Source organism: Cygnus olor, chromosome 19 (genome assembly GCF_009769625.2).
Source record: "Cygnus olor isolate bCygOlo1 chromosome 19, bCygOlo1.pri.v2, whole genome shotgun sequence".
NCBI lineage: Eukaryota > Metazoa > Chordata > Aves > Anseriformes > Anatidae > Cygnus > Cygnus olor.
Genome location: NC_049187.1, coordinates 12,123,365 through 12,150,632, shown reverse-complemented (window position 1 = coordinate 12,150,632; position 27,268 = coordinate 12,123,365). Strand labels below are relative to the sequence as shown.

Genomic DNA, 27,268 nt, shown 5'->3' with positions numbered 1-27,268 from the left:
CCAGGTGGAGTCTGTTGATGAGTGATGTCCCTCAATGGTCCGTTCTGGGACTGGTACTGTTTACTATCTTTATCAACAACATAGACAGAAGGATCGAGTACACCCTCGACAAATTTGCAATGACACCAAGCCGAGTGGTGCAGTTGATACCAAAGAAGGAAGAGATGCCATCCAGAGGGACCTGGATGAGCTAAGTCTAAGTGCAAAGTGCTGCACCTGGGTCAGGGCAATCCCAGACATGAGGACAGACTGGAATAAGAACTCATTGAGAGCAGCCTTGCAGAGAAGGACTTGGGAGTTCTAGTGGACAAAAAGTTTGACATGAGCCAGCAGTGTGCGCTTGCAGGCCAGAAGGCCAACTGCATCCTGGGCTGCATCAACAGAGGAGTGGCCAGCCGGTTACGGGAGGGGATTGTCCCCCTCTACTCTGCCCTTGTGAGACCCCACTTGGAGTACTGCATCTATATCTGGGGCCCGCAGCACGGGAAGGATGTAGACCTGTTACAGTGAGTCCAGAGGAGGGCCACGAAGCTGATCAGAGGGCTGGAGCACCTCTCCTGTGAAAAAAGGCTGAGAGAGCTGGGGATGTTGAGCCTAAAGAAGAGAAGGCTCTGGGGTGACCTTTTTGCAGCTTTTCTGTACTTAAAGGGGACTTAAAAAAAAAAAAAAAAAAAAAGGAGAGCAACTTTCTGCTTTGTCAGATAATGACAGGACAAGGGGGAATGGCTTTAAACTAAAAGAGGGGAGATTTAGATCAGAGGTTAGGAGGAAATTCTTTACTTGGAGGGTGGTGAAGCACTGGAACAGGTTGCCCAGAGAAGTTGTGGATGCCTTATCCCTGGAGGAGTTCAAGACCAGGTTGGATGAGGCCCTGGGCAACTTGATCTAGTGGGTGACATCCCTGCCCATTGCATGGCGGTTGGAACTGGATGATCTTAAATGTCCTTTCCAACCCAAGATGTTCTCTGAATGCTCTTTTTGTGTTTTATTTTCGAAGCTTTTTTTTATCAATTGATTTTGTTATCTCTGCCGCATTAATATGTAGCATCCTGAAGTAGTCTTACTCACTGGAACTGACTCCTGTTGTGGCTCATTTGTAATTTATGTAAATCTTATTATTACTTATTATTACTCTTATTACCCTTTCTTATACATCGATAGCAAGCACTTGAATTATTTTCGTGAGTTTTAAAGTTTTGTTAGATACGTCTTGTTTGTATTGCTGTTCCTTGTTTGAAGACATGGAATCCAAATGAACGGAACTCAGAATTATGAATCATGTTTAATAAATTCTGAGTACCTATAAGTACAAATCCAAATGGAAAAGCTGTTTAAAAATCAAGATATTTCAGGGTTCCAGTGTCACAGTATCTCTTACAGTCAAGAACCAAGTATGAGGGTGTTGAATTAAAATTCAAGTATTTCTTTGTGTACTGATGTAATGTTACAACTTAACGGTACTTATCATTCTCAGAAAATTTAATCCTTTATTGCTGGTTGGTGGGTTACTGTCATTTAATTTTAATGTGAAAAAAAGGCGTTATCTTCATTAAGGCTGACATAGTGGTGAACTGTGAGTTTGGAATATGATGGAGTGACTTAGTTGATAGTCTACCCAGCTGCTAGATGAGGTAATAAAGGTTTATTTTATATTTGCATCTAAATCTTTATTTAGCTTGTATTTGTAACATCTACCGCTAAGCCTTCCATTACAAATTTGAGAGGCTTGGTGCTTATAGCTAGCAGAGGTATTTGCCGTCTGTTTTGAGCTCATGAAACACACGCTGATGTGCTTAATGGGACATGATGGTATAAAATTATAGGCGATAATGCATGTAGATTTTGAACGTGGTGTTTGAGGCTTCCCTTTGCTTACCTGACAATTTCATTTTTGTCAGTGTTATGGGAGGGGGAAATCTATGAAATACTGTTCCTTCTTTCTGCTTTTGAATTGAACTAATTGTTTAATTTAATTGTGTGTAGTCTAAAGAGAGACTTTCTGGAGAAAAAAAAACAAACAGCAACATACTAAGCAAAGTTTATTAAGCGTAGACATTTGGAACTCTATGTTGGTTCCATCATGACTAGATATTTAATCATAGTTTTTGCTTTCAGTCAAGACACAGACATTTCTTTTCCTTTGGCTGGTAGTATGAACACCAGGCTGCAGTGGCTAGAGTGAGCACATTGTAAGGAGTGTTCATTGCAGTAATGAGCTTATGCACTGCAAACCTCGTTCAGCAGGAATGATATTTGTTAATGGCAGCATATAGTGTTGCAGGAGTTCTAAGGCTAATTGACTGTGTATACTGATAAAGTGTTTCTATTCCAGCTCTGTCTCTGAAGATCTGGGTTGCAGACGTGGAGAGTTTAGCAGAAAGCACTATGGATCTGTGGAGCTTGTAAGTTTACTTTGCCCATCCTTTAATTTAAACACCTTATAACGCAAAGTGCAAATCCTTTTCATTTCCAGGTAAAAATTCGAATTTAGTTTGGAAGATGTGCTTTCTAAGCTGGACTTGAAAATTTTAGAGTAATAAAAAGAGGCTGCCAATTACCTAAATTAGATGTGTGCTAGGAAATCGTTTTACAACCTTATTAATGAATCTTTCATCTTAATGTGACAGAAAATATTATATAAATACCCTGTTTACCCCAGTTGATTCAGGAAGATGGAAATTGAGCCTTTTTTCCCCTCTATAAGCTGAAGATTGTGAAATATTAGGGCTATATTTGATGAAGCATTTGTGGTGATCTGAGTTAAAAACTGTATCCGTGCTCATGTGTTGGCGTGTGCATGTCATTTTATGTGTACTTGCCCCTGAGTAGTGGGAAAGGGTGTAAAATTAAAAGAACTAGGCAACATAAGAATATTGAAAAATCTGTTTCCTGAAATCTGGTAGTTTTTCTAAATTTTCTTCAAAGATTAGCTCAGCACTTTTTTTTTTTCTCTCATGTAGAAATTCTTTCTGTGAATTATTTATTTCTTCTATGTCAGGAGTTAAAATAATATCACTGTATACGAAGTCATAATAAAATCTACGTAAGTGTGGAGGGGCGCAAAAAGTAAGCCAGCTCTGTTGCTACAGGAATAAATCATTAATGTTCTGTTAACTAAGGTTGTACTTTCAAGATCTTGGCTTGTGTATTTATAAATATAAATGCTTTCAGTTGGTGGCTTAGTTTCTGGAATTTTCATTGCAAGAACACCAGGTACCTATCTTCACTTTCCATACATTCCATGTATTAGAGATGGTATTTTAATCAAAAAGGCAAGTGAAACGCTTTGTGCTAAGAGGCACTTTCATTCCTAGTATTTTGGTTCTTTAGCTGGAAAAGAGAAATATATTGGAAATTATAAATTCACAGTAACCTCATACAAGTAGTCTTGTCTTGTGATTGGTTTTCTTAAAATTCTGCTAGTATTTTATGAAAGCATGTGTGGTAGTTTAACAAGGGATGAGTTAAACTACACTGCCCTCACACTCCACCTCCTCAGAAGGACAGAGGAAGAAAATATGATGAAGAAAGAAAAGCTCTTGGGTTGAGATAAGGATAGGGAGAGATCACTCACCAATTACTGTCACAGGCAAAACAGACTCGGTATAAGGGAGATTAATGTAATTTATTACCTATTGATAACATACTAGAGCAACGAGAACTAAAGCAGAAGCACCTTCACCCCCCCGCCCCCCGCCTCTTCTGTGTCCTCCCGTTGAGTGGTTCAGGCGAACAGGGTTTGTGATCAGTCCATAATGCTTCATCTCTGCTGGTCCTTCAGGGTCCTTCCCCTGGTCCAGTGTAGCGTCTGTCCTGTGGGATGCAGTTCTTCTGAACTGATCCTACATGGGCTTTCCACAGACTACAGTTCTTCAAGAACTGTTCCCATGTGGGTCTGTACCATCGGGTGCAGTCCTTCAGGGCCGGACTGTTCCGGCATGGGTCCCCCACAGGCGGCAGCTATGGCCAGATCCACCTGCTCCTGCATGGGCTCCTTCATGGGCTGCAGCATGGAGATCTGCTTCACTGTGATATACCACAGGCTGCAGGGTGACAGCCTGCTCCACTGTGTTCCTTATCACAAGCTTCAGGGGAACTTCTGCCCTGGTGCCTGGAGCACTTCCTCCCCTCCTTCTTCACTGACCTTGGTGTCTTCAGGATTCTTTCTTTCTTGGTGGCTCGCTACTCTCTCCCAGCTGCTGTTGCGCAGCAGTTTTTTCCCTTTCTCTAATATGTTTTCCCAGAGGCGCAACCTGCGCCACTCATGGCTTGGCTCTGACCAGTAGTGGGTCCCTTCTGGAGCTGGCTGGAACTGGCCCTTTTCTAACACAGGGCAGCTGCTGAACTCCTCACAAAGGCTGCCCCCGCAGCCCCCCTGCCCCTGCTACCAAAACCTTGCCATGTAAGCCAAATACTCTCTTTATCTTTTGAAATACATACGTAAAAAGGTGTTTGCCCTTTTAAGTTTCTAAATATTTAATTCCTTAGTATTTTCCTCAACGGCATCCCTATTGCTCAATGATTTCTATCTTTTATTTATTATAACACATTTGTTTTGTCTCAGCCCTAAACAGTTTCTCCTATGTCCTTCCTACTGGTCTGCTATGACCAGTTGTCCCTAAGGTTTTTCTTGCAGTTCATACTGGGTCTGTTGCAGTTCTTGCCTTGTTAGCTTATTCCTGACATAGTCTCAGATCTCTTCAAAGGAAGGAGCAAAGAGAACAAAACATTCCGATAACTCTTCCACCAAGCAAAGGGAGAAAGTATTATCATGTAATAACATGGATTGCTGGAGAGAAGTGAAAAAGGGTATACTACTGCATTATTATTGTTCAGATCCTATTTCTTAAGTTTGGTATAATATGTGACAATCTCTTTTTTACAGTTTTTAGAGGAGCAACATGCAGTGTTATTTCCAGCTGATCTTTGAGGGGAAAAAAAACATTCTCCTCTTCTCTGCTGCTTCCTTTTATGGATCCCAAGCAATGTTGTTGAACACAGAAAAAAGTGTCATGTTATCTTTATGTGTTGTTACCTTTTCATGATTTTTTTTTAGCAACAAAAGGAGTTTGTCTTCTGGAAATCGCTGGATTCCCTTATAGAAAGACCAGGCAGCCTTTCCCAGAATATTTATGAAACTCTAGAAGTCTTCAAATTGAAACAAGCCATATTTTCTGATGTAAATGCAGGAGGCAGAGCAGGATATACTGAACAGCATACCTTAAAATGTTCGGTATCATCACTGACTATAATGTTTAGAGATTATTACTGCTTTCTATCTTCTGAAAACTTACATAAATATGTAATAAATGCAATAAAAGACTGCTAGTCACAGTGACACTACGAACAAGTAGGGTTTTAAACATAGCAAAGCTGAGAGGAGTAGAATCAACATGTCTGTAAGAGCCATTGTTTGGAAAGGAGTGAACTTCAAGATCAGTTTCTGGAAGGTGGCATGTACCTCTGTATGCATTCTGCATGTTGGTGTAGCCAAAACCTGAGACAGGAGAATTTCTGATTAGCACTGGATATACCAGAAGAAAGTACAGCTTTCCCACGCACACATTCTTAGAGTTATAATTGGGTCATTCCAAATCTGTAGTCAAATTGGTAATGGATGTGTTCATACCATCCCTATGGGTAGTGATATAACACCTGGGAGAAGGAGAAACCAAGTAAGATTTGTTTGCTGATCATATTGGTGTCTTTGGAACTAGAACATTTATCTTAAGCTCTTTCATAGCTTATATCTAGTGATGCTGATGGAGCCATCCAAAGAGCTGGAAGATTCCGTGTGGAAAATGGCTCCTCTGATGAGGTAAGTGGCTACATATACTCATAGAAAACAAAAAATAGATCAGTTTCAGTTACTCTTCACAACTGAAAGGTGGATTTACAGTCAATTACTAGGGGACTGGTCTTAAAAATGTTAGATAATATGAGAATATAAGAATCTGAGAGTAGGGAGATGGTGGGCTTTTACCCTCAGGTCTAGGGTTTTATTTCAAGAGTACAAAATCTTGACAATTCCCTTTTTAGGGACAGATATGATATTTATTTTAGTTTTGGTGATATTTTGCTCATTTGATCAGGTTAGAAGGAAAAAAAAGTCTTATTCTCTGAATAACACTTTGCAGACTTTAATTCACTTTGTTACAATGGTGTCTTGATACTATAGTGTTCAAGCTAACCTTTGTGATTTTAAGTTTGTTCATGAGTGTGATGAGTTTATAGCTTTTTTTTTTTCCTCTTATATGTGTTTAGGCAGCTATGCTCATCTTTTAAATGAGAGATGAAGAAGCTGAATGGTGCCTGAAAGAGTCATTCCTTCCAGATTCCTGTGCTATTAATCTCATGGTGTTCCCCCTTAACCACTCCAGTGATATTTAGATTTCTCCTTAAATGGAGGACGGGAGTTATCTTCCTTTGTAAAACATTTTTAGCTATAAATATCAACTTAATACTTGAAGAAATAAAACTTCATAGTCTAGAAATGTGCATAAGGTCTTGGTAAACTTGTATTGAACTAATATTAACCATAAACTGTTACAGATCATCTGTTTGCGTCAGCACTGGGTACAGCATTAAAGCAAACTTTTCTGCATTGACTCCCTGTGAGGTCATGTTCCGTACACTGTTTTTTCAGTTTAGTTTCATGCATTTCAAAAGCTGATTATCTTGTATCACAGAGAGATCCTCTGGGCGACTGATTAGGCAACATAGAGAATGGACCTGGAGAATGGCTTTTTCTTTGCATATGCTCTTAGTAGAAAGGGAGTGAGGCATGCTTGAGAACTTATATTAACTAGTCAATCCAGAAAGAATGCTGAAAAACTTCCACAGCATGATTGGCTTTAGTGAGGAGTCCTTGAGGAAGAACTGTGAGAAAATGAAACTTGTGGGACAGAAATCTGTTCATCTATTGATTTTTAAGTTTTAAAAATCCAGGTCTTCAAACTCCACATTAAAATATCTGCTTGTTAGTGAAATACTAAGTTATTACCTATAATGGTGGTACAAAGGGAAAAGTTATTTTAAAAATATGTAGAGAGAGATACATTTTAATTTCATCTGCACAACAACTGAATTCAGGATAATTCTTTGCTTTTTATAAAAAAAAAAGTATACAACTAAAATTCTTCTGGTGAATTGGCCACACTTGCTGGACTTTTCCCTCTATTATGTTCTCAATTTTTTTCTTCAGCATTTGATCTGCAGTCTCCCAATTCTGTTTCAGAATACAGACTACACTCCAGGAACATGGCACAGAACGGATGTGCATTTGGAAAATCCAGAATATTATACAAGATGGTATTTCAAATATTTTTTAGGAAAAGGTATTAATGTTTTTGTGAATGTATTTGAAGTTTTGTTCAATGCAAAAGCAATGTAGCTTTGAATTGCAAGTATTTAAATATGGGGAAAAAATGACATTAATGTAATACTAACACATTTTTGCCCTGTACTCAAAGCAAGTTCTTGTTTGATGTATTTTTAACTTGAAGACAGAGGATGGTGTTCTGTAAGCAGCGGAACCCATGCTACCAAACAGAAAACAAACAGAAACCCCTATAGGCCTTGAAGTCTATACCTGTCTCTTGTCTTTTATACGTATCTACATAACTATATATTTATATACAGATAAGTATATATTTCCACATGTAAACCTGTGTGTGTGTGTTTTCTTTAAAATACATAACACTTATTTTTCTGTAACAGTTCATCAAAATTACATAGGTACAGATGCAGAGAAGAACCCTTTCTTTCTGTCCGTTGTACTCTCTGACCAAAATAATCAGCGTGTTCCCCAATACCATTCAATTCTTTGGAGAAAAACAGTAAGAAACAAATACTTAACTGCTGCTTATTTTTGTTTGCTTGCTTGCTTGCTTGTTTGTTTTGTGTGCATTCACCACAGACTTTTTTGCTTCTACAAAATTTCAGTATTTAGTATATGGAGATTTCACTTTTATATGAGAACATATAATTCTATCCTAGTAGATAAAACTAAGCTAGCTTAGTAGATAACAGTATACTAAACTTTATGACAGAAATGTATGATGTAAGATATTTCTAATTGTTCTTACATGCAGCTCTGCATTGTTTTTAAAAATGTTGCCTAAATTGTTCTTGATTTATGTCCTGTGATGAGTTTAAGCTGTGATATACTACTGATTTACTGATATTTTTATACAATGTTAAGAAAATAGCCAAATGTGATACTGGTTTTACTAGTATCTTCTTAGGATTTTCTTTTCACTTAGCTCTCCATAATGACCTTTATCTAAGCAATTAATTTAATATTGTTTAGTACACATGCATAGTTCACATTTGTTTTAGAAGAGAAATAGTTATGTCTACTAGTTTCAACATTCTTCCTAATGCCCAGTATTGTACTGTGAGTTTCCTCTTAAGTTCCTACATGGCAGAGTAGTAAAAGCTAATTAAAAAATATTTTTGCACCATCCTATGCCTTTTCGTGTTCATTTTTTCTTTTTTTTTTTTTATTCAGTAGTAAATATGACTAAGTAAAACTAGCATGGTCTTGATATTTGTTTTTTACTTAATCGTTTTTATCAGCATTCCTATTTTAATGTATAGAGAATGTCAGTACGTCCTGTAATGTCTTCTATTTTTTTGTAATTTTTCCCCCTTTATAGGGTACTCAGAAAATATGTCTCCCTTACAGTCCCACAAAAACATTATCAGTGAAATCTATATTGAGGTATGTATTTACAAATAAATTATGGGTTAAGAGACTTGTGTGTATCTTTTCTTTCTGTAATTCAGAGCTTGTGTTGCATGATCTTCATGATTTTAAAAACAGTAAAAACAGGTTTACAAATCTTAATCACTGAGGACAGGAAAAAGTGCTTTTAATGCCTGTCCTGGAGTAGAAAAAGTGACAATTTAGAATGGACAAAGATTCTCAGACCATTTCTTTGGCAGAGGGACTATTTTCAAATTAATTGTAAAACAGGTATAAAGTTAATCCTGACATCCATGCAGGGTTTTAATGGTTTCTGTACTTAAAATGCAGAAGTTTGGAAAGTCTTGGAGATTAGCATTGTGGAAAAGAAATGATGATTCTGGCAATGTACACTTACAGCCCAGAAAGCCAGCCATATCCTGCGCTGCACCAAAATAAGCGTGGCCAGCAGGTCGAGGGAGGTGATTCTCCCCCATCTACTCTACTCTTGTGAGACCCCACCTGGAGCACTGCATTCAGCTCTGGGGCCCCCAGCACAAGAAGGACATGGAAGTATTTAGAACGAGTCCAGAGGAGGGCCACAAAGATGATTAAGGGGCTGGAGCACCTCTCCTACAAAGAGAGGCCGAGAGAGTTGGGGTTGTTCAGCCTGGAGAAGAGAAGGCTCCAGGGAGACCTTATAGCGATCTTCCAGTACCAAAGGGGGCCTACAGGAAAGCAGGAGAGGGACTCTTTGTCAGTGAGTATAGTGACAGGACAAGGGGTAATGGCTTTAAATTAAAAGAGGGTAGATTTAGATTAGATATTAGGAAGAAATTCTTTACTCAGAGAGTGGTGAGGCACTGGAACAGGTTACCCAGAAAAGTTGTGGATACCCCATCCCTGGAAGTGTTAAAGGCCAGGCTGGATGGGGATTTGAGCAACCTGGTCTAGTGGAAGGTGTCTTTGCCTAAGGCATGGGGGTTGGAATGGGATGATCTTTAAGGTCCCTTCCAAACAAAACCAATCTTTGTTTCCACAATACATTCCATGTAAGACAGGGCCTTTGAACAATTCCTTTTGTAAGCAGTTCTAACTGCAACTATTAGTGCTTTAATGTTGAAATGTATGCTTGCCTTTCTATTACACAGTATTTCATTTACATTTCAGTGCTATGAGTCTTGAGAAATTTGAGAAGAGCCCAAGGGAAATTTTTCATCCCGAGATACAAAAGGTAAGTGGTCATTTCTTCTTTTGCTTAGTTGTTTTTCTTTATTATTTTCTGGAAAATAAATAATTAAGCATAAATATTACTAGTTTGTTTGTTTCAGCAGAATAATAATGAGGATTAGGGGTTTTAAAAAGTAAACTTCGTTTATCAGTTGAACTGGCCACTTCAAAGCAAAACTTAAATACACAAGGATGTAATCATTTTATTTGTGTTGCCTTTAATGCCAGAGTGCTAAACAAACTGTTTTATTTGCAGGATTTATTGGTTCTTGAAGAGCAAGAGGTAAATGTAAGCTTACCACTCCTAGCTCATAGACTTGTTCAAAGAATATAGCTGTATTTGTTATATTTGTACTGACATCTTTTGTGACAACTTCCCAGTCGATTGCTTATTGCAATAAAAAAATGGAGTATTAGTTTTCAATATATGAAATCAAAAATCATTTTAAACACCAGTGTAAAAAGTATGTCATACAATTCATAGTCTATAATCAAAGGTAAAATATTAGGTGCTTGTTATTTGTGCATGTAATGGAGTTGGTATGAGATATATATTCACATGTGCAGGATGTATACAAAGTTACACATTTAAAATTCCTTAGAGAAAGCATTAGTTTAGGTCTTTTGCCTGTTTAGCTTATAATCTTTAGTTTTATTTCTTAGGGATCTGTGAATTTTAAATTTGGAGTCCTTTACGCTAAGGATGGGCAGCTTACAGATGATGAAATGTTCAGCAATGGTGAGTTTTTTACCTTTTCCTTAATTTTTTATTAAAAATATCGGCTACTGCCCATATACCGAGCACGTGGAAGCCAGACAGTGGATAATGATCATGTTAACAGTAGTTTTGTAAGGTTTTCATGTTCATATTGGGTGGAAAAACTGTAGCAAAGAATATTCTATTTCTATGAAAGGTTGCTATAGGAAACCTAATGTTACAGCTTGGAAAATGATGAAATTTTCTTTCTAGAAATAGACTATACAAAGTAAGATTTAAAAAAAAAAAGAAGCAGTTGAAGGAGGTGACTCTTGTTACCTGCAAGAAGTCACTGTTTCTAGTTCTTTCATTCTTAAGGTTTTGTGATCTCATTCTTCTATGCACTTGAACAGTGTTGTGGAGTTAGCAAAAGAGATCGGTGTTTAATGTCGCATGGTGATCCTTTTTCTGCCATTCTGTAAGGCTGGGATGCCCTTTCTGTAAGGGTAGAAAGCCTGGATGACATGAGAAGAAACTAATTCAGCTTAAACTCTGGTCCTTATGTCCTGAAGGCAGGATCTGTTCCTGTATTTTAATCAATCTTTGGTAGGTGTTCTATTACTACATGTGCTTTGTTTTTGTAACATTTCTCCCTTCCATGTATAGAAACTGGAAGTGAGAGCTTTCAGAGATTTTTGCATCTCTTGGGCGACACAATTACTTTGAAAGGCTGGACAGGCTACAGAGGAGGACTGGACACAAAAAGTAAGAACTCAGCTGAGGCAAAGAAGCAGGGGCTACAATATGAAAGATTTTGCTTACTGCATGTGCATAATATTTGTTGAAGAAATAATACGATTCCAAAAACTTTTTCACATGCATGTTAAATGCTGTGCTTTATGAGGAAACAGTTGAGCAGGTTAGCTTAAATCACTGGTATGTAATGCAGTGGAAGAAAAGATATGTAACTTGTATTTTAAGGTGAACATTTCATTTTATATTGTAAGGGAGTGGAGAATAACCTGAGACATTAGTTGTTTCATAACAGTAAAGCATCATGGTTTGAATGCCCATATGTGATTTCAGGAGGTTAGGTGAAGGATGTCATAGGTTTTAGCTGTGGGAATATGCAGACTAGGTTGCAAACTCAGATTTAGACATCTGCGCAAAAACATGCAGCGTGGACATGTTCTAAAATTGATCAGAAAAAGGGATGACTAAAGAAGGTTTCGTAGAAAGACCTGAAATATCTTTTAATCTTTAAAAAACTTAAAGGATACATTCCTACTAAGAATCTTGTCTTCCTTTGCAGATGATACAACAGGAACCTGTTCCATCTATACAGTTTACCAAGGGCATGAAATTATGTTCCATGTTTCAACCATGCTGCCGTATTCTAGAGAGAACAAGCAGCAGGTACACGGTTCTCTCATCTCTCTCCTGCCCCGTTCTCCCCCCCGTTCTCCCCCCGTTCTCCCTTCCTTTTTTTTTTTAATGTAGTTAATCATAAACTCCAAAACGTCTTAAAATAGGGAATCTTCTTGCGTGTTAATATTTTAGAAATACAAGTCTTAAGACTTTTGTGAAGAATTTCAAATTTAATTAATTTAAAAATTACTAAATAGTCTGGTACTGAGATGACTTGCAGAACTTCACTGCTGCAGTTGTCACTGCCTTCAAAGAATTTATGAAGACTGGAAATTAGACTTAATTCTGAATTATCAGAATATGCACATGCATAACGTACAACTCATACTCAGGTAGTAATTAATGTAGCTTTAAAGAAACTCTGCTTGTGAACGTGTTAAAGACCAGTTCTGTGCATTTGCTGTAAAGCACTGCTGTTGCCCTCTCATAGATGGACTAGGTGGATTCTTGGGGTGCTTGTTCAAATATGCTCTCATCCATTGCTTGAACCTTTATGAAGGAAAAAAAACCCACAACACTTTATAAGCACATCCATAATGATATATCTAAAATTACTCACAAATTGTTTTATTAATCTTTTAGGCAACTATTATAATCATATAATTAGATTATATAATGTCTTTTTTTTATTTCCATGTCAGTTTTCTCATGTTTTTGCCTTGGATGACAAGATCACAGCAGAAATCAGAGGACCTTTATTGTTTTTAAAGAATAATAGGATTGGTGTTTTTCTCCTTTTATTTCAAGTGGTGGATTTTCTTTTTTGGAATATTATGTGTTCCATACTCTATTTGTGAATATTAATATTTGGAAATTCTGAGAGCTTTTCTAACTTAAAAAAAAAAAAAAAAAAAGGAAAGGAAAGAAAAAAAATAGCTGCACTTTTAGCAGCTGCCTTGTATGTGCAACATGACATTGCTAAGTTTACTTAATTGTAGTTAGTAATTTATATTGTCTTCAATCATATTTATGATACTTTTTCTTAAGACTGGCATTTCCTGAGCTGCATACAGATTAGGAGTTGTTGTTTCAGGGTTCTGTCACAGAACTGTTGAAGCATTGATCTCCTTTAAATCCTTGTGTCTGTCTTTTCCTTCCTATTTTTCTTTTTGCTTTTTTTCTCTCCTTCTTTATTTTTCTTTCAGGTAGAAAGGAAGCGGCATATTGGAAATGACATTGTCACTATCGTATTTCAGGAAGGAGAAGAATCTTCTCCAGCATTCAAGCCATCCATGATTCGCTCTCATTTTACACGTATCTTTTTTCTTATATACATATATTTTTTGAATATTATTATTATTTCTAATTCTACCCTAATCCCTCTTACATGCTGTTTAGAGAAGGGAGAACTATTTTATGGTTGGCTTTCTGGGCTACAAGCGCGCATTTTGAGCTTGTCATCAACTGACACCCCCAAGTCCTTCTTATCAAGGCTGCCCTCAATCCATTCTCCACCCAGCCCGTATTTGTTTTGGGATTGCCCCAGCCCAGATGCAGGACCTTGCACTTGGCCTTGTTCAACTTTACAACGTTCACACGGGCCTACTTCTCAAGCCTGTCCAGGTCCTTCTGGATAGCATCCCTTCCCTCCAGCATGTCGACTGCACCACACAGCGTGGTGTCATCAGCAAACTTGCTGACGGTGCACTCGATTCCACTGTCCATTTTGCTGACAATGATGTTAAGCATCTTGAAGATGGTGTGGAATAAATGAGCTGATGAATGGAAAACACTGATCAGAATACTCCAGTGCTGAGGTGTTACTCAGCACCAGAAAAATGGTCCTGGAAAACTTTTTGAAAGGTGTGGCCTATAAAGGGATTTCTCTTTCCCTGAGGTACATGATTCTCCTATTGAGTGGCGTTATTGAGAAATGTACCTAACGTCTGCCATTTCAGGATGTGTCCTATATCCATACGGACTTGTTTAGGTCATTGTAAGTAATACACAGGTGGTCCGCAGAGTCATATCACCTTCCTGATGTTTTCAGTTAAGAGCAGCCAGGGATAAAGGTGTCCATAAAAAATACAGGGGCTGGTCTGTGTGAAATGTGTAAATCTCAAAACTTATTTAACATGCTCTATCACTTCCTACTCACCTTGCATACTATAGCATCCCCTTTTTGTTACTTCTGCAATGGGAAAAGTTAAATATGCAGATATTTCAGTGTGCTGTCCTATACAGCAATGACACAGGTAGATTAGGATTGAGTTAATCAAATAAAGGCAGCCAGTGTCAGTTCAGATGTCCCAACGTACCTGAAATGTCTGTGCAAGTCTGGCTTATATGACTTAGGGCTTACAGAAGATCTTTACTCTTTTGGAGTGCCAGCTAGAGTCTAGAGAGTATGCTCTCAAGCATCTTAAATATATTTTTGTGTATTTCCAGTTTACATCTTTCTCTTTATTTTCTTACAACTCTGATAGCAAAATTATTTTGTGGGATTATTTTTCCTCAGTGGGAGTTTCGGCATAAGAGAAGCTAGGAATCATTTTTTGTGTTTTTTTTTTTTTTTTTTCTGGTCACCTGAAATAATTTTTAATCTCAAGTTTATAAAATATGAACATGAAAAACAGAACTATATAGCACACTTTATGCTTCATATAACAGCAACAAGTATGTGTTTGTGGTAGTAGCTCAATTTTTTAAATTGACCCCTTTTATAGTAGTAAAATGTACGGTCTGGAATATTTTGTCTTTACATTTATTATTATGCTTGACTACTATTAAATCTGTTGCAGGAACAGATTAAAATTAAAATACATGTGAGCTTTATTAGTACTGGATTAATTTCCTTAACTGAATGACAGATATTTTTGCCTTAGTGAGATATAATAAGCAGAATGATAGTTACAGGTAGGTTCTGATTGTAACTAATCATTTCATACTTAATTTCTGATCGTTTAGAGGTAATGGGAAAACATTTTGTGTTGTCCACCTGTCTATATGCCTGGAAGCCAAATGAACTTTTAAAATTGAAAGACAGTATGGATCTAGATGCAGAGAACTGTAAATTGGTTCTAAGCTATGTGTTTCTAACAATCAGAATAATGAAATTCTGGAACAGTCATAAGCTAAGGGGGCAAAACAAAAGTACCTTTTAGATGAAATGTGAAAAATGATGGAAGATATGTCTGCAAGATTCTGATCTGATGAGATCAATGACATAGTGAACTACCTGTATGATGAAAGTTAAATAGACATGATGTTGTGATAGCTGTGTAGTGGATCTTTACTGGTCCGGTTTCGGTTGTAGCTAAGCAAACCAGCTCATTTTTAGGGATCTTCGGAATACTTAAGGGATGTACAGTTGGTCATCACATACTTAAAACCTAGGGAAATTTTGCTGGCAAATAGTGTATTTTTCAGTTAGCTGTGGGACCCTCACACATAGAGAGTCCTGTGCTATCCAAGTCTGAGTCTGTTAGCTCTCAGCAGAATCTCAACAGCAAGCATTCCGGCATTCTAGCATTTTGTAGGCTTTAATGATGTGATGGTTTTACTCAGGTGGGCAGCTGAGCTCCACCACAGCTGCTCTCTCACTGCTCCTCCTCAAAGGGAAAGGGGGAGAAAATATGATGCAAAGGGCTCAAGGGTTGAGATAAGGACAGGGAGATCACTCAACAATTATCGTGATGGGCAAAACAGACTCGGTGTAGGGAGATAGAGGAGTTTATTGCCTATTACTAGCACGATGGAGAAATGGGAAACAAGGGAAACAAACTAAAAACACCTTCCCCCCATCCACCCTCTTCCATCTCCTCCCCTCAAATGGCACAGGGGAACGGCGGTCAGTCTATAGCACTTTGCCTCTGCCACTCCTTCACGGTCACTCTCTTCGCCTGCTCCAGCCTGGGATCCCTCCCATGGGATGCAGTCCTTCCCGAACTGATCCTGTATGGGCTTCCAGCAGGAAGCAGCTCTTCAAGAACTGCTCCAAATATGGGTCCATACCACAGGGTCCATCCATCAGGAACAAACTGCTCAGACATGGGTCCCCCACAGACAGCAGTTCCTGCCAGGTCACCTGCTCCTGTGTTGTCCCCTCTCCATGGGCTGCAGCCCATGTAACATGTAAACAAGTTACAAATGAACGAAGTGGCTTTTACCACATTAACCATTCCAGCTATTGTCCTGAGGTTAATGGTGAGATGCCAGAGATATCTGTCAGTCTTGAAAAAGCAGAATTGCAGAGGGATATCATTGTCTGAGCTCATGCGAGGGTTTCAATTTGGGCTTGAACAGAATAAGCAGTAAAGACAAATAAAAGAGCCGCCCTTTGACTTAAATTGTTGTGTACTGCATTTCTCAGCGTAGGACACAGATTTGGCACTGTTATTTCTCCTTTTCAAAGTAGTAGCAATGTCTGTACTAATCCCTCTTCTATTGAAACTGTGCTACATCATTTACTGTTTAGGTCAAAAAAAAAAAAAAAGGATTGCATTCACTTTCAGATATGTCTGAGGACAGGATACTGTAAGCTCAAATGCTGAAGTCTCTTATGGCTAAAGAATTTATATTAGGAAATCAAAATATTTGGTTTATCTAGCACTAGACAGGAGATTTTGGGGCATGAAACTAAAATTATGCCTCAAACTGGAATGCATGTGTGCGTCTATAACGCTAATTCAGAGCTACAAACTTTGCAAGATGGAAGGGGGAACTCAGTGTGTTAGACTGTGAATGCAGACTTTTAATGATGGTGTGACCGTGCGTGACTTCAGTAGTTAATTAGCATAATTTTAAACTGTTTGTTTGTAAATCATTATACCCCACATTTGCAAGACCAAGAGGAGGATTGACCATGCTGGGTCTGTTACTTTGTGTGAAGTATCAGGTAGCTTGTAGGGGAAAGAAAGAAGCTGTGTACAGGGTAGACTTTGAAATGGCGTCCGGGAATCAACAGGGTCATTAGGTGGATTGGTTTTGCTTCCTCCTTTCCTGAAAATTCCGTAACTATAAGGATTCAGGCAGGTTGTGAAAGAGACCAACAATATGCCTTATACTGATCACCTGGCAGTAGTCCTTTTTTGAACAACTAATCTCATTCTGACAGCTGAGAAATACAGTTAAAGTGTTGAAGGAAGGCATTCTTTTAGCCTTTTCCTCCATGCACGGTATAGACCACAGATACCAACCATGGTCCATGGTTTCAGAAGCTGCTGCTCAGATCTGATCACGTTATTCTAACGTAATAATTTCTGGCTTGCTTTGGAAGGTTTTTTTATTCTTAATAGGCTGAGCTATCTTTATAGTAATCTATGAATCCATTTTTTTGTTTGTTTGCTGTTTTTTTTTCTGCAACACAAGTTACCTGAACCTTTTTTATTTTAAAGATACTGCATTAATTAAACCATAAATTTGCCTAGCTCCAAAAGTTGATAATTATCAGTGGAAGTTTGGTGTTTCTGGTGTTACTCAGAAAGAATCGCATCTTTCATAAGTGTGGTTAATGCACAGGTAAGGTGGAAATCTATAAGGAGAATATGTTTTGTAGGTGAGGAACTGTTCTTTTACAGCTTTTTTTGAAAAGGACTAGATTTTGGCAATACCATTAACAGCATTATTCTATGAGTAGAATTGCAAAGTTCTGCTGTAATTGTTATTGTCCCAATGTTCATGTAAAAGATTCAGAATTTTGGTTCAAGCAATTCATTCCAAATGAATGCCCATTTATGAGTGAGTTTGCTTGCTTGTTTGTTTGTTTGCTTGTTTTTTGTTAGACCTGTGGAAATTCTTACCTTAGACATACCCAGATAATTGTTTCCAGTTCTTTCTCCTGTCTGTAAAAATGGTGGTTTTTGAACATGGCTTTGAACACAGATAAATACTTGTTCTTTCACTAGGCTGAAAATATTTTCAGAAGAAAGTGTTCCTCTCTTTGGGCCTCCACTTCCATCCCCCCCTGTGTTTACAAATCACCAGGAATTCAGGGATTTTTTGTTAGTGAAATGTAAGTCAGTTTTTTCTTTTGCTAGAAACACTTTTTAAATAATTACTTTACTAAATTGAAATTCATGATACGTAAAGCGTAAATACATTTTATTGTGTGTGCTGCTCTTCTGTACAATTTTTTTTTCCAAATCTGTAAAGTAGATGGGATGCCAGGTCCAGTCAGATGAACACAAAAATTATTTTCTATGCAGTTATGCTTCTCAGACTACTAGATCTAAACTGACCTTTACATATGTAGAATGTGCAGCCACATATATTTTCATGTTTTCTTATAGGAACCTGAGATCTCACATAATTTATAGTGCTGCTTGATACTTAGTAATAAAAGGTGTTAGGTTAGCATCTCTGAAAATATAAGTATTTCTGAATGCATGCTGAATAGTTGCCTTTCTGCACCTTTAAGACCTTTTTAATTCTGTAGTGATTCAGTTCCAGGTTTCCTTGACCCTTACTTACGCTTCTAAATGAGCCATAAAGAGATATTTGGGAGTTGATCATAGAATCATAAAATAACCCATGTTAGAAGGGATCTCAAAAGATCATCTGGTCCAAAAGGAAGCTGAGATTATCTAGCAACCTCTCCAATTGCATCTTGAAAACCTCCAATGATGGGAGTTTTACCACATCCCCAGAGAGATTGTTCCAGTGACTGATCTCACTATAAAACAAACAAACAAACAAACAACAAAAAAACACACAAAAAACCACTTTCTTATATCAAGACAAAACTTCTTCTGGTACAACTTGTACCCATTGCCCCTTGTCTTCTCCACGTGGATCCTTGTGAAGGCAGAGCCTCCATTCTCTTTGTAGCCACCCTTTAACTATTGGAATACTGTGATGAGGTGACCCCAGAGCCTTTTCCAGGGTGAAAAGACCTCATTCCTTCAGTCTTTCCTCATATGGCAGATTCTCCAGCTTTTTGATCATCTTCGTGTCACTCCTTTGGACCCTCTTCAGTCTGACCCCATCTCTTTCAAATTGTGGGAACTGGAATTGGACAGTACTTCTGTTTTCAGCTGTGATAGAGCTAAGTTTCTCCATAGTAACTGGTGTGGTGCTGTGTTTTGGATTTAGGATGAAAATAATGTTGATAACATGCACATGTTATAGCTGTTGCTCAGCAGTGCTTATACTGGACAAAGACTTTTAGACTTCTCATGCTGCAAGGAGGTTGGGAAAGTACTAGAAGCAGTGAGGGGACACAAACAGGGCAGCTGACCCAAACTAACCAAAGGAGTATTCCATACCACATGATGTCATGCTGAACAATAAAACTAGGGGGGAGTTGGCTATGGGGGGTGCTACTGTTGCTCGGGGACTGGCTGGGCATTGGTTGGCTGGTGGTGAGTAGTTGAGTTGTGCATCACTTCTTTTGTTTTCTTTGCCCCTTTTCTTCTGTATTAAACTGTCTTTATCTCTACCACACGAGTTTTACTTTTTTTTTCCCCAATTCTCTCCCTGATCCCAGTGGGGAGGGGGTGTGAGCAAATGGCTGTGTGGTGCTTAGCTGCCTGCCAGGTTAAACTGCAACAGTGCTCCAGGTGTGGCCTGACAACCACTGAGTAGGGTGAGATGATCACATCTCTCTCTCTCTCTCCTAGTAATGCCTCTGTGGATGGAGCCCATGATTTGATTTGTCTTCGTTGCAGCACTAGTGCACTGCTGAATAATATTCATCTTGTCTACCAGGACCTAAAAATCCCTTTCAGCAATGCTGCACCCCAGGCACAGATCCTAGCCTGTGCTGGGCTCTTTTGTAATGCCATCCCAGGCGCACTTGGCTTTGTTAAACTTCATAGGGTTCTTGCTTGCTTACTCTTCCGGCCTCTCTAGGTCTGTCTGTAAGATGACTCCCCCATCTGATGTGTCCACCTCACCACTCAGTGTAGTGTCATCAGAACACTTAGTGACGGTGCTTTCAACCACGCGATCCAGATCATTTATGAAGATGTTGAACAGCGTGGTCCCTAGTGTCAGTCCCTGGGGGACCCCACTTGTGGCAGGTTGCCAGCTTGAGTAAAAAACATTGATCACCACTTTGTGCCATCTTAACACGGGTGGATTCCATCCAGACCCATAGATTTGTATGAGTGTATGCCCTGCATACTATCTGCAGACCAGCCCTTCCACCACTATTGGTGTGTCAACACAGGTGTTGTTGGAGCTACTTGATACTGTGATCTGGATTGTGAGCTACACTGGTAAAGAAAGAGGAAAAGAAAGTATTGAGAGCCTCTGCCTGTTCAGCACTGTTAGTAACTAGTATCCTTGCCCTGTTCAGCAATGGGCCTACGTCTTCTCTGTGCTGCTGCTTGTTGCTCATGTATCTGAAGAGTACTTTCTTGTTCTTGACATTTTGGGCCAATTTCATTTCTACCTGAGCCTTAGCCTTCCTGTTTGCATCTCTGCATAGGTCTTGGCAAGGTTCTTGTAGTCCTCAGTGTACTCATTTAAGCCTTTTTTCCATAGCTGATATGATTCTTTTTTGCTCCTATGCATACCCAAAAGCTCATCGTTAAGCCAGGGTGGTCTCTTGTTCTGCCTTCATCCTTTCTCTTTGTAGGGGATGGACTGTTCTTGTGCTTCCAGGAGGTTGTTCTCAAATAAATCCCAGCGCTCACAAGCTCCTTTGCCCTCCTTGCATGCTTCCCATGAAATCCCTCAAAGCTGGGCTCTGAGCATATTGAATTTGGCTCTTCTAAAATCCAGAATCTTTGTCCTATTGCTGGTCTTCGGTGTGCTCAACAGGCTCTTAAAGTTCAGTGTTAGGATTTCTGTATCCAAGTCTATCATTGGTAGTTGTGTTGTCAAGGTCACAGTTTGCGGGCAGTAAACCTAGTGCACCTTTGGCATGTCCAGCACGTGTAGCAGGAAGCAGTCCTTAATGCATTCCAGGGACCTGATGGAGGATCTGTGCACTGCTGTGTTGTGTTCCCAACAAGTGTCCAGGTAATTGAAGTTACCCTTGAAGATCAGGTTTTGTTGGCCTGAGACATCTTTGAGCAGCTGAAGTAAGGCTTCATTGGCCTTGTTGTCCTGACTGGGAGGTCAATAACAGACATCTAACATAATCATAAGGATTACAATTACACACTTACCTGACAGGAACTTTACTAGTAACTTCTTTTGCACACATTGCTAACAAATATTTAAGTTGGTTTAGCACTTAAATTGATGAGTAGTTTGTCTTTAATTTTTGTATCAGGAGGTTATTGGGGTGCCTTGTAGAATACTGCTATTAGTCTTTATTTCCTTTTAAGCTTGAGGGATTGTCACTTACTAAAAAACATGCAAAAAGTGGTGAAACTAAGTTACTACGGGAAAACTGGTTATATTTATATAGAGGCAAGATAGAGTCAGTGGAAAATAGCAAAGCACATTAAAGTAACGTATCTTCTTTTCCATTATATTTTAGTAATAAATGGTGAAAAAGCCACCTTGGAAACCCCAACATTTTCTCAAAAACGTCAGCGCACTCTAGACATGCTGATCCGCTCTTTATACCAGGACCTGATGCCTGATCTACACAAGGTAAATGTAAGTCAGAAAGTCAAAAGTGATCTCTGTGCCTCTCGTATGTTCTCTCCTGCTTTCACTAGTATGTTGAATGTTCTGTTGCTTTAAAAGGCTGTAATCCTGATGAGCACTGGATTGTGTACACTAGGCTAAATACTAATAGTGACATAGTTTGTTTTACAGTTATATGAAAACTGACAGACTGTCCTGACTGACAAGAAGACTGACAGGATAGGAGGTGGTACTTAGGAACGTGGTTTAATGGGTAATATTGGTGGTAGGAGGATGGTTGGACCAGATGATCTTGGAGGTCTTTTCTAACCTTTATGATTCTATGTCTGCAACCTTTGTTGTAATTGTATAGTATGAAAGTGGTAAAGGATGACAAGTAGGAAAGTAAAAAAAAAAAAAAAAAAAAAAAAAGTCAACGATTGGAAAAATAGTGATTACTGTTCTCTGAGAAGCAATACAGTTAGATTCATCAGGACAGGAAAGTATATTAAAAAAAGCAGACAATGTAAATGGTATTGTATTAAATTGACTAAAATTAAAAAAAATATGAAAACTTTTGATTTAATTTTAAAACAAAAACAATTTTTTCTGTTTTAGAACATGCTCAATAGAAGGTCTTTCAGTGATGTGTTGCCAGAGTCCCCAAAATCAACACGGAAAAAAGAAGAAGCTCGGCAAGCAGAATTTGTCCGACTTGGTCAGGTGGGATCAATTCAGCAAGTATGCATCTATGTTTACAAAGACTGTGTCATCACTTTATAGGCATACTGGATTTTGGTGTGCTGTAAATACTAGCAATGAAGATATATAAGATATCTTAAACAGCTTTATTCTCTATCTGAGTGGAACTATGTTTATATGGTATTTCGCTGGAGTGTTTAGCCCTTTTAGAATCAGAACACTTTCAGTTATACGTAGCTGAAGAATTCATGATACTGTGACCGTGTGTCTTTTGGCACCACCCCTGTAGCAGTGTGTATCTGTGTAGTTTGATTTAGTGGTTTGCTAAATGCTTTTGCAAGTGAAAGGCCAGCTTATGTAACTGATAAAAGGTTCCTCTGATCAGCTGACCTACAGAATGAATTGTGTAGATGTGTCAGAGGCTCTATGTCCAAGTGGAAGCCGGTGACGAGTGGTGTACCTCAGGGATCTGTTTTGGGACGGGTACTGTTTAATATTTATATCAGTGACATAGACAGTGGGATTGAGTACACCCTTAGCAAATTTGCAGATGACACCAAGCTGACACAAAGCTCATTTATATTTATATATATAAAATGCCTATCACCATATTGATAAACACTCTTTGGGACCACTCTGATGGCAGGGGTAAGAACAAGAGTTGGCCTTTTAGTACCTCAGCACTTCTGTTTCCAAACAGTTTAAAAAAAAAAAAAAAAAGCTACAAGACTTTGCTGTAGAAGGAAAGGATGCCAGCCAGAGGGACCTGGACAGGCTGGAGAAGTGGGCCCATGTGAACCTAATGAGGTTCAACAAGTCCATGTGCAAGGTGCTGCACCTGGGTTGGGGCAATCCCAGACATGAGGACAGACTAGGAGAAGCACTCATTGAGAGCAGTCCTGCAGAGAAGGACTTGGGGGTTCTGGTGGATGAAAAGCTTGACATGAGCCAGGAGTGCATGCTTTCAGGCCAGAATGCCAACTGAATCCTGGGCTGCATCAACAGAGGAGTGGCCAGCAGGTTAAGGGAGGGGATTGTCCCCCTCTATTCTGTCCTTGTGAGGCCCCACTTGGAGTACTGCATCCAGGTCTGGGGGTCCCCAGAACAAGAAGGACATTTATCTTTTAAGAGCGGGTCCAGAGGGGGGCTACAAAAGTGCTCAAGGGGCTGGAACACTTCTCCGATGAAGAAAGGCTGAGAGGGCTGGGGCTTTTCAACCTACAGAAGAGAAGGCTCCGGGGTGACCTCATTGCAACCTTGCAATGCTTAAAGGGGGCGTAAAAAAAAAAAGATGGGGAACAACTATGCTCAATCAGATGAAGACAGGATGAGGGGGAATGGCTTTAAACTAAAAGAGGTGAGACTTAGATTAGAGGTTAGGGGGAAATTCTTCACTTGGAGGGTGGCGAGGCACTGGAACAGGTTGCTGAGAGAAGATGTGGATGCCTCATCATTGGAGGTGTTCAAGACCAGATTGGACGAGGCCCTGAGCAACCTGATCTAGTGAGTGGTGTCCCTGGCTGTGGCAGGGTGGTTGGAACTGGATGATCTTTGAGGTCCCTTCCAACCCAAGCCATTCTATGATTTCATTCTGTCGTTCTGTTCATTACTATGTTGAACACTTCATATTTTGAGCTTCCTTTTTCTTTATAAGCTATGTAGGCTTTGGCTGCAGCTCCATAGTGATTAGTGCATTCTTTCTTCAGGGTATAGATAGTTCCCCTTCTTTCTTAATAACTGTAATAGGAATTCCAAGTTGTAAACTACTTTGTCATCCTAAGTTGTCCTTTCTTTTTAGGCTTTAGGTTATATATTAGTGACAAAAGCTTAATTTAGTTAAAATACCTGTTTGTATTAGGCGCTGAAATTGAAAACCACTGTGAAAGGGGATACACCAGCTACCCTGGCAACCACCAGCTTTTGTAAAAAGGAGGTGAGTGAACCCATTTGTGTAAGGAGAGTTCAAAAAAAAAAACTAAATGCAATTGAGTATGGCATTGTATATCAGTTCTATATATTGTTTATTTACTTTTGTGATTAGATACTATAGCAGCAAAGTTGTAATGTATACTGTTAAAGTGATTCTTCAGCCCATAGCAAATGAGTAAAGGATGAGCCTGAAGGTAGTAGTACTTCTCATGTTAATGCAAGTCTGGATACTTTTATATCTGAGCATATTTCGTGAAAAAAAAACCATAATGTTTTCCATAAGCAATCATCTTTTGATTATTTTAACATCTTTATCAAGTTTAAAGCAAAATTTAGTTGCGTTTTTATTTCCTGTAACTACTTTTTTTTTTTTTTTACAAGGCATAGGAGTGAAAAATGTAAACCATGTTTTTCTATGTGCATCTTATATATAGAAGCTTCAGAAGTGCTCGTAGAATTTCAGACTTCAGCTTAATACTTAATATTGGGGAAGAGGGTGGGGAGGGGACAGAATTTAGGAGGTAAGTACAGAGAACATGACAAAAGAACAATTTGGGGGAAAGGTAGTTTTAGCAGTACCATGTCTAAATATCACAAACTGAACCATGAAATGAAATCAAACTGTATATGCATGTTGGTGCATATATTTTAAGTCTGTATTTTTATTTTTTTAATAACAAATTTCCAGGGTTGCACTGAATATCAGCTGCTTGGGTTTTAATTCCAGTGTTCCAAGAGTGTATCTTATACTTATTAGTCTCCAAGTCCAATTGGTAGGGAGAGTGTTTCTCTGCAAGAAAATTAACTAGATTTTGATATTTCAAATTCAAAAAATATACTTTTAAGAAATGTATCCTGCCAAAAGTATTTAAGTGTTCTTACATGTCATTGTCTTATCTCATTCGTGTCTATATGGTCAGTATTTCTTAGTATAATTAATATGTATCCCTTATGTTACATCATAGCCTTGGGAGTCCCAATCTTTCTGCAGTAATTTTCCTCATGAGGTTGTCTGTGCAGATTCCTGGGGCCAGTCCTTGTTGGTTTCTACAGATGCTGGCATCTTGTTAATTGATGGTTAGTAAATGATGCTGTGTTCTTGTGTCAATTATTTGTGTATCTGACCATTTTCTTCAAAATAAATGTTCATAAGCTCCGTTTAGGTAATTGGTAAGTCCTCACCTGCAAGGATAGTACCAATCCAAGTGAATCTATTACATTTATGTAATCTAGTTGCAGATTTTTTCTCTGCATCAGAATCCTTATTTGGAGCCAATTTTCATGCAGATTTCTGAATATTTTGTTATTTCAGGTGCTGTTATCTTGACCATCTGAAAAGATTTATGAAGTCAAACCCAAACTCAAGGAGTGTCTGGATTTTTTAGCCCTTGATAATACTAATGAACATGAAGCACAAGGCTTATGTGGTGTTGAAAGCCTGTTTCTTCCGTAGCAGTGCTTTTACTAGTTTAACCTCATATCTTCTGTGTGCCACATAAGGCCATTGGGACTAAGGGAATGAAGTTAGTTCTCAGTGAAAATTTTCAAACTTTCCAAAGAAAGGTCCCTTTTGGGCTTCAGTTGCGTAATTTCATCCATGGCAATGATAAAACACTCCAATAGGGAAGTACTGGTTATGATGCTGCAGCATACATACGAGCTTTGTGCAGGATGTTTCATTTTCATGAGAAAAAACAAGACTTATTTTATTAGAAAGAAATAGTTCAGAACCATTGACTACCAAATTTTAGCAGAATTGTAAAGAAATACGTGTGTTTTCTTTTTAGATGGTCAGCCATCAGTTCAAGTATTTGATAAAACGCTCCAAATAAAGCAGATGCATGTGTTGGAAGCTCTGGATCTTTTGATTGCCCGAACAGACAAAGGTAGGAGAGGTCCTTGTTATTTGGTTCTCATATGAATATGTCTGTTTAACTGTTTATTTGGCAGACATATCAGTAGGAGGGAATGTCTTAGCTGCTCTTCTTTAAGAGTTGTTTTTGTTTTTTAACTGGGAAACATGCTGTAGAATTTTAATTCCCACAGCACTAGATTTATATAATTGCCTTTTGTCACATCACATAGCTATTCTTAAATTGTTGTTGTTAGGTTTCTGAGCTCTGAGTTTGTTGGTTCTCCTTTTCAGATCCTTCCACCCCTTTCCCTTTTCTGATTTCCTCTGGGCTGCTCACATGGTGCTAACTTACGTACATGCCCTAAGGCTTTAGGGTTTGTAAGTGTCATGAGGCAATCATGTTCTTATCAGTGGCAAGTGCATTAGATGCCTCATTTAGAATAAGGGAGTGCATACAACAACTACTGTTGTTTGTTTCTAAAAAGTGTGGAAAAAAAGTCTCTAGATGCTCAGAATCATGCTTCAGAGCAAACCTGAAACTGGACATATCATCAAATGGTTTTGGTTGTAAACAACTTTTCAAGACCTTTTAGTCCGACCTCCCTGCCATGGTCAGGTACATCTTTCAGTAGATGTGGTTGCCCAAAGCCTCATCCAGCCTGACCTTGAACACTTCCAAGGATGGGACATCCACATCTTCTCTGGGCAACCTGTTCCAGTGCCTAACCACTCTCATAGTGAAGAATTTCTTCTTTATATCTAATCTAAATCTACTGTCTTTCAATTTGAAACTATTATGCCTTGTGCTGTCACTACGTGCCCTTGTAAAAAGTCTCTGTCTTTCTTATAAGCCCCCTTTAAGTATTGAAAGGCCACAATAATGTCTCCCCAGAGCATTCTCTTATCCAGGCTAAAAGAACACAGCTTTCTCAGCCTTTCTTGTAGGTGTTCCAGCCCTCTGATCATTTTTGTGACCGTTCTCTGGATCCACTTTAGCAGGTCCATGTCCTTCTTGTGCTGGGGGCACCAGAGGTGAACATAGTACTCCAGGTTGTATCTCACAGGGGCAGTGTGGAGTGGGGGAGTATCACTTCCCTCGACCTGCTGGGCCACACTTCTTTTTGTGCAGCACAGAATATGAATAACTTTCTAGGCTGAAGGTAGACATTACTGGCTCATGTCAGATTTGTCATCCACCAGTATATAGTTGGTCTCCAGCTACTGTTAGAACTCAACACTCTTTGGAAATCTCCCTAGCTGAATAATGTGTTTG

General features: G+C 38.8%; 1 protein-coding gene across 32 annotated transcripts in view; it reads left to right on the top strand.

Moving 5' to 3' along the window:
* GARNL3 (GTPase activating Rap/RanGAP domain like 3) overlaps window positions 1–27,268 on the top strand; it is a 57,987-nt gene that overhangs the window by 16,290 nt on the left and 14,429 nt on the right. For 4 of the 32 annotated variants that reach the window (XM_040531427.1, XM_040531444.1, XM_040531438.1 and 1 more), the window contains 18 exons: window positions 2,333–2,402; window positions 5,744–5,818; window positions 7,238–7,337; window positions 7,720–7,838; window positions 8,661–8,725; window positions 9,860–9,923; window positions 10,176–10,202; window positions 10,583–10,658; window positions 11,283–11,381; window positions 11,929–12,032; window positions 13,190–13,298; window positions 14,855–14,900; window positions 17,891–17,997; window positions 21,418–21,539; window positions 22,128–22,232; window positions 24,070–24,144; window positions 25,106–25,217; window positions 25,928–26,026. In XM_040531427.1, coding sequence (XP_040387361.1) covers window positions 2,333–2,402; window positions 5,744–5,818; window positions 7,238–7,337; window positions 7,720–7,838; window positions 8,661–8,725; window positions 9,860–9,923; window positions 10,176–10,202; window positions 10,583–10,658; window positions 11,283–11,381; window positions 11,929–12,032; window positions 13,190–13,298; window positions 14,855–14,900; window positions 17,891–17,997; window positions 21,418–21,539; window positions 22,128–22,232; window positions 24,070–24,144; window positions 25,106–25,217; window positions 25,928–26,026 — 1,574 coding nt within the window. Of the gene's footprint in view, window positions 1–2,332; window positions 2,403–5,743; window positions 5,819–7,237; window positions 7,338–7,718; window positions 7,850–8,660; window positions 8,726–9,859; window positions 9,924–10,175; window positions 10,203–10,582; window positions 10,659–11,282; window positions 11,382–11,928; window positions 12,033–13,189; window positions 13,299–14,854; window positions 14,901–17,890; window positions 17,998–21,417; window positions 21,540–22,127; window positions 22,233–24,069; window positions 24,145–25,105; window positions 25,218–25,927; window positions 26,027–27,268 lie in introns of those variants that run through there. The other 28 variants (XM_040531446.1, XM_040531428.1, XM_040531431.1 and 25 more) reach the window with 12 other exon arrangements.